We start from the raw sequence: 7,575 nt of genomic DNA, 5'->3' as shown, positions 1-7,575 counted from the left end.
TATACGGTATATATATCGAACGTTTAATTTACATTTAATCCATAAACATAAAATACAGTGCTTCTCATCTTCTAAAGTTGTTTTGCGATACGCACAAACACAAAGTTCTGTAGCAATAACAAAATAAAATATTATAATTATAGTTATTATAAGGATATTGTAAATATTTCAAAGCACGCTTATTACTTGTCAATGTACGAAACAAAAAGGAATTTTTATATGCCATAAGTTCTATTAACGATATTCTAAACATTTCAAAGCATTGAATTTAACTATTGTCAATAATCGAAGCAAAAACATATTTCAAAGGAATTTTTGTACATAATTAAATGGTTCAGTTTTACATTTTCTTGAATCTTAGATATGTAAATACAACTTCAACTTAAATAATATAAGGCAATTAATGTAAGTACAATATTTCTTTCACCACCGTGTTGTTTGTGTCGTTTGGTGGCTGTAAAATGTTCCCCATGCAGGCAATCAATGTTGTTATATTTTCATTCTCAAGGGATTGTTCGGCGCTCAGTGTTGGTGTGTGTCCCCCTCCGTGGCCAGTGTTGTTGTTGCTGGATTGTGTTGGGGTTGATTCATTGAACTCCGCCTGTCCTTGTTGATTTACTAACGATATTTGATATACTGTACGTGTATGTCCTAACCGATACATTTATTTTAGAATGGCAAATGACACAGATAACAAATACCAGACTTGTTAATGGCACAGGACCTTATGATGGTCGTATAGAGATGTATGTTAATGGTCAATGGGGAACAATTGATGCGAGATATGTTGATATGTATGATGCTCGCACGATATGTAACACGCACAATACAAGGTCAGTAATGAGTTAATATATACATTCTTAAAGGTACATTTATATTTTTCAAATAACAATTTCCCATCATCATAATCTGAGCACCGTAACCAGATTTCTTTTCTTTTTTGACATAAGTGTCTTTAAGGTTAAAAAACTCGATATCCATAGAAAGCTCATTAAAATTGTCATTCATACATAAGACATTCAAGTTTGTTTCAATAGATAGCCTATCAAAGTATTTTATCCATAGTCAATTAGATATTGTTATGTATAGATAACCCTTTAAAATGCGTTTTCAAAAAGCTCGTGTAAATTTTAGCAAAGGAGTTTACAACAGTTTAGAAACATTGTATTGAGCTATAGTCTCTTGTATTGATTTCAATTACGGGAATATTCAGAGAAAAAACACAAGAAAAGCGAAAATTTAAAAGAAATAATGACATTGTTTGTTTATAACGTTTTAAGTACTATGCTAACGTTCTATTTAGAATCAAGGTGATAGTTCATTAAGTATGTCTACATCTAATATGATGTATAAGTGCAATGTTTAAGACTCTTGCAAATGCAGCAGGGAAAATACATTAGTGCTGTTGTACATGCAACTATTCCTGCAAATAATCGTAATATTGAATGCTTTCAAATGATGAAAAATAATGTTTAATACAGTTAAGGTCACTTGTATAAGTATTGTATACATTTTTTGAAAGTTGACAATATCGTTCTTGATATTGTTTATTAAGAAAATACTTTCTTTTTCCGAAAAAATATTTCGCTTCTTCCGGACAAGTGGATGATACGAATTTTCGATTGCGTAATATCATGTTTTTGGAAAGCATATCAAGGATGCATATGACAAATATTTCTGAATGTATAAACAAAAGTATCTGACAATAAAAGTAACCCTTTTTACATTTTAGTCTAGCAATGTATTTCACGTCTGCAATATATGGACAAGGGACAGGGCCTATATTTTTACGGGAGCTCTACTGTTACAGTGAAAAGAGTCACATAAGCAGGTGTACTGGTTTTTCACCATACAGACCTTATTCTTCACATACCTACGATTTATCTATAGCTTGTACAAGTAAGTTATTGCATACAGCTGACTAAAACAAACTTAATTAAATCGATAAATTTGGATATTTTGAAATGTTATTGGAAACTAATAGCTATCTTATATACTCGTAAACATTTAAAATGGCATAAGTAAAGTTAAAAAAATTAACATTTTTGTAAGGTTACAAGCTTAAAGGGATATTCAGGCAAAATAATGACAAAAATATTAAAATGATCGTATTTACTCAAATCAGGCTAAAATGACGGTTCTTGAAGTTTCAGCATGAATTTCTGTTTGAATTTTATATATTTTGGGTATGAAACGTAAATGCATCTATTCATGTTAACCAAATTTAGACGCCAATAGAATCACCAAATAGTTTTAAAACGAGTCAGGTGACTTGAACCAACTCTTTAAGTTACAATAATAGATATTTTGGAAATTGTATGATTGAAACAAGTCTATGTCATTCATTTGAAATGTTCTTTAACGTTTCCAGAGTTCACTTTGACAAATATTGCGAAATAATAGCGCTTTAACCTGACCCACGCGGGTCAAGTTATGAAACCACCATTTTATTCTTTATATGGAATTTTTTTTTGTTCCATTGACTGTCTAATATATTCATTTTAAAGGCATTTACAGAATAATGAATGAAAAATTCAAAACTAAGAAATGAAAATTTTGCCTGTGTCTCCCTTTAATGAGCGACATGTTAATGAAATGCTTTCATAAAATCCGTGTGAAAAAAAGTAAAATAGTTATTGAATATACATTGCTTCTGCCAGTAGCAAACTTAAGAGTTAGAGTTATGAAACGCATATATTATCATTTTGTGTTTCTAAAAGCGAATCTTATCTAATAATATATATTTTTATATGCAAATGGCCTGCTAGAACTTAGAAATATGAAACGCTTTTTGAAATAAAAAAAAAACATAATCATTGACAATATAATTTAAAGCATGTGGCTTACCTACAATTTACAACGGACAACCTGTTTCATTCAATGGAAATGTGTTAACTATTGCTTGCCACAAAGGATCACGGCCAAACCAAGTAACGATGACATGCCTTGAAGATAATAACTGGTTTCAGGAACAAAGATGCACTCCATATATTGGTAAACATAACCTTTAAGCATTATTTTATATATTTCTTAAAAAAATTATTTCTTATAGTATAAATTGAAAGTGATAGTTCAGTCTCATTTTTGTAGAAACAAGAAAAAAACTTCAAATGATATGTCTCAATTAACGAAAAGTAATGCAATATTGTAATTGTTTGTAGAACACCCATTACAAATAGAAGACATTGCTCTGCATGGCGGACATAGACCCACCGAAGGACGTGTTGAACTGAAAGTAAACGGGACATGGGGCACGATTTGTGATACAGGTTTTGATTCTGCTGATGCACATGTTATATGTAATATGTTTGGTTTACAGTAAGTACTTTAATGCTGAAAAGGTATTTTGTTTTTCTTGGTATGTTGTAAAGAGTTTGAAAGTATCAAAAGTGATGATATCTAAATTATTTTACACCATTATATGAATTTTGTAGCTATTCAAACATTGCAAGTCTGATAGCAGAAAGTCTACGTTTTGATAGTGTAATTTCTTTATGTTGTTTTTTCTTTAACCTTCTTATTTTCTTAACAGATATAAAAGCTTCTTCGTGAAGGCAAGCCATTACAGTAAAGTAGGAAGTGGTCCAATTTATGTAAGCAACATGATATGTGATGGCACAGAGTCACATATAAACGAATGCAGTTACGAGATATCAAATAATTGCACACATTACGATGACGTTGCAGTAGAGTGCACAGGTATTTAAATATCTAAAGAGTGTAAAAATTATAATAGTATGTTGTATTTTTTCAATTTTTAAAAAGCGACTATGAATGATATTTTTTTTCTTACACTGCTATATTTCTTACTGCAAGTTGTTCACCTTCTTAAACTTTAATTTAAATATGCGGACGTACGCTTTTGAATATTTTAATCGTGGTTGGTTAAGGTCTGTGCAGCTCTTGTGATAGAAATGACATTTATTTTTTAATTAAAAGACGGTTTAATAAGTTTTTTTCTTCATTAATTAAACAAAAAGGTGTAAAATACTATGATCAAAATAAATCGATATGTTGTCGTTTGATAATCTAAAATTGGCGTTTTTACTTGAAGGATATCAATTAAACATCACGGACATCAGATTAGCAGGAACAAACGGACCATATCACGGAAGAGTAGAATTGAAGGTCAACGAAACATGGGGAACTGTCTGTCGGACCCGATTCTACTGGTCTGGAGCTTATACCATCTGTGGTATTCTTGGACTTTCCACGTAAGCATTAGCTCATTTTTTACATTACAAAATGTTTGCTTACCGCGATAAGTCTTCAATTCTTAAATAACTAAATCAACTGCTTGGAGTTAAAGTGTTCAAATTTAGGGTTATAATCGTCGGAGAAGCCAGTTTGTACGAATTTTATCAACTATAACATATACACCTAGAAATTACTAATGCTCATGGTTGTGACTGAAAGCACTGTCATTAGATGACGACTTAATTGAACTAAGAAATAGTAATATGATAAGTAGCGGTTCCAATTAAGCAATCATAAACCAGTTAATTTTGAGTGTTGTTGACTTTGAACCAATTATTGAAGCATAAGCAAATGTGTTGTTTTTTTACTAAAAATGTTAGTGTTTATAAGTATTGTGGTGGGGCGTTTACATAAAAATTTACTGGCGGATATTTTTGGTAAATGTTGACGATTAAATGACATTCTGTGGCCAATTTTTATAATGCATGTATCTGCAATGTGTCCGAATGATAACCTCAACCCATCTCCTCACAACTGGCATTTCGCTTCAATTTTGACATGTCCACAACTGATACCTCAATATGGCATAATACACCTTATCACAATACTTCTTCTTTGCTCAATTAAGGCGTCGTCTCATGACAGTGCTTTTAATCGCAACCAGTTATAAATTTCCGGGGTGTGCTTGACTTATTTCTAGGTGTAAACATATTTAGGTTTTGCACTGTTTAATGTCAGATCTGAGGTTTGTACTTTACTAATTTTATATCCTACATTAGTACATATGAAATACATATGTATATTCTGAGTTATACGCAAACCGTGTTTGTTTTTGTTTCTAGTAATTTGATAATCCCGATTATACGAGGGCAAACCTCAAAAGTTACGGATAAAGTAAAAAGACTCTCTTCGTTTTGCAAATATCATGATTGACAACAATTGCGTCCTACATTACATTTCCGAAATGCGTATTATTATCATTTAACACCGAAATTCATGTCGATTGGATGAAATAAATGTCTAGCCTAATAGCTTCATCTATTGAAATAATGTGTATGACATATTCGTAACAAATTATGATACAATAAGGCACACAACGAGAATAAAGTTAACTTTTCAAGAACAAAAGATTGAGGCAGAATGATTTAATATATCAGAGGTAATATGATAAGCCTACAAATAATTAATGCATGTACATTTTTCGACAATGAATCTCCATTATACGAAAACAATTAGATTGGTACGTAAGTTACCCCCTCCCTGTGAAAACGAAAGGGAGAAGTTGAAATGTCCATACAAAGTTACATTACAAACCATGAAATGTGGTGTATGGTCTCCGAGTAATATAATGTTTGTGTCTTAAAGAAAAAACAATTGGAGAAATTAAATAATTTGCAATTTTGAGCTATACCTACAACTAAAAGTGTAAATTTAAAGCTAAGTAAGGAAATTTTAATCGCACATTATTTAATTATTGCTCCAGATGCATTCCAAAAGAGATATTTTTAATGAAAATGGCTTTAACGCCGATTTGCCATATTTATAATTTTAAAAGTGTGATTTTTCACCTTTTTGCTTTTTAGCTCACCTTAGGTAGCTCAGGCTGAGCTTTTAGGATCGTTGAATGTCCGTCGTCTGCCGTCCGTCGTTCGTCCATATTTTTCGTTAACACTCTAGTGGTCACAATTTTGCCTCAATCATCATCAAAGTTTGTCTGGATGCTTGTCTAGGTTATTGCTCGGATGATTCGAACATGGGTCATCTCGGATAAAACACTAGGTCACAGAAGCTAAAAATAGAAAAAACCTTGTTAACACTCTAGTGGTCACATTTTGACTCAATCATCATCCACCCTTTTCAGGATGCTTGTATAGGTTATTGCTCGAATGAGTTCGAAAATGGGTCATCTCGAATGAAAAACTAGGTCAAAGGAGCTAAAAACAGAAAAACCTTGTTAACACTCTTGTAGTCACATTTTGACCCATTTGTCATCAAACTTTGTAAAGATGCTTGCCTAGGTATTTGCTCGGATATGTTTGAAAATGGGTCATCTCGAATAAAAAAATAGGTCACAGGAGCTAAAAATAGAAATCCAGTTAACACTCTAGTTGCTACTGTTTTGATCGAAATATCAAGGAAATTGGTCTGAAAATTCCTAGGTCAAGTTCGAATATGGGTCACCTTTGGTCAAAAACTAGGTCACACCGCCCAAACATGGAAAACCCTTGTTAACACTTTAGTGGTCACACTTTTACTAAATTGTCATCAAACTTGGTCAGGTTGCTTGTCTAGGTATTTGCTCGAATATGTTTGAACATCGGTCATCTCAAATGAAAAACTAGGTCACAGGAGCTTAAAATAGAAAATACTTAACACTCTAGTGGCTACATTATTGATCCAAACATTCAGGAAATTGGTCTGAAAGTTTGTTTTTATGATTTCTAGGTCAAGTTCGAATATGGGTCACCTTGGGTCAAAAACTAGGTCACACTGTCCAAATATGGAAAGACCTTCTTAACACTTTAGTGGTCACATTTTTTACTCTATTGTAATCAAACTTGGTCAGGATGCTTGTCTATCTTATTGCTTAGATGTGTTCGAGCATAGGTCATCTCAGATGAACAACTATGTCATAGGAGCTTAAAATAGAAAATTCTGAACACTCTAGTGGCTACTGTTTTGATCCAAATAACTTGGAAATTAGTATGACTAGGTCACACTGCACAAATGTCTAAAAACCTTGTTAACACTCTAGTGGTCACATTTTTGACTCACCTGTCATGAAACTTGGTCAGAATGCTTGTCTAGGTAATTGCTCGGATGAATTCGATGGGTCAGGTGAGCAATCTAGGGCAATCTCGGTCCTTTTGTGTTTTGAACTATCACCTTTTAAAACAATAACATCGATTTTTGTGTTGAAAACTATCACCTTTTTAAACCAATAAATATATCGAACGTTTTGTAATATTAACACCAATCGACACAAGGTATATTTAAGGTTACAAAAATATTTTAACTTGACCGATGTCCCATGGCTATTGTATAGAATGCATTTTTCTTTAACATTAAAGTTGTTGCAGAACATGTGTAAAAACTTTGTTAACACTTGTTTTAAGCTTCAGATGCTTCGGTCGATTATATTCATCTATGCTGCGACAAATTTGTCACCAGGGCTATTATATATATATATATATATATATATATATATATATATATATGCTAAACTGCATGGTATTATTTTAGAAAAATGCTGAGTTTCTAGATATTTCATTTCAGTTTACAATTAAGCCTAAGACATGTGATCCTTCCTATAAATTAAACAAGAAAGGAAACTTTCATAGAAGCATTACTCATGATGAATATCAACATGCATGTATG

At 32.1% G+C, this 7,575-nt stretch overlaps 1 protein-coding gene across 1 annotated transcript in view; it reads left to right on the top strand.

Annotated features, from left to right (window-relative positions):
• Positions 1-679: 679 nt before the first annotated feature.
• The window catches only part of LOC132729805 (uncharacterized), a 54,530-nt gene continuing 47,634 nt past the window's right edge, over positions 680-7,575 (top strand). Inside the window, exons 1-6 of the mRNA XM_060715666.1 lie at positions 680-833; positions 1,733-1,899; positions 2,836-2,994; positions 3,162-3,318; positions 3,533-3,699; positions 4,055-4,214. Coding sequence (XP_060571649.1) covers positions 682-833; positions 1,733-1,899; positions 2,836-2,994; positions 3,162-3,318; positions 3,533-3,699; positions 4,055-4,214 — 962 coding nt within the window. The 5' untranslated portion in view covers positions 680-681. The remainder of the gene's footprint in view (positions 834-1,732; positions 1,900-2,835; positions 2,995-3,161; positions 3,319-3,532; positions 3,700-4,054; positions 4,215-7,575) is intronic.

The sequence above is a fragment of the Ruditapes philippinarum genome, unplaced genomic scaffold, assembly GCF_026571515.1.
Source record: "Ruditapes philippinarum isolate M1 unplaced genomic scaffold, ASM2657151v2 ctg1069_1_1_1_1, whole genome shotgun sequence".
Lineage (NCBI taxonomy): Eukaryota > Metazoa > Mollusca > Bivalvia > Venerida > Veneridae > Ruditapes > Ruditapes philippinarum.
Note: the sequence above shows the minus strand (reverse complement) of the source record. Positions and strands in the feature narration are given on the sequence as shown.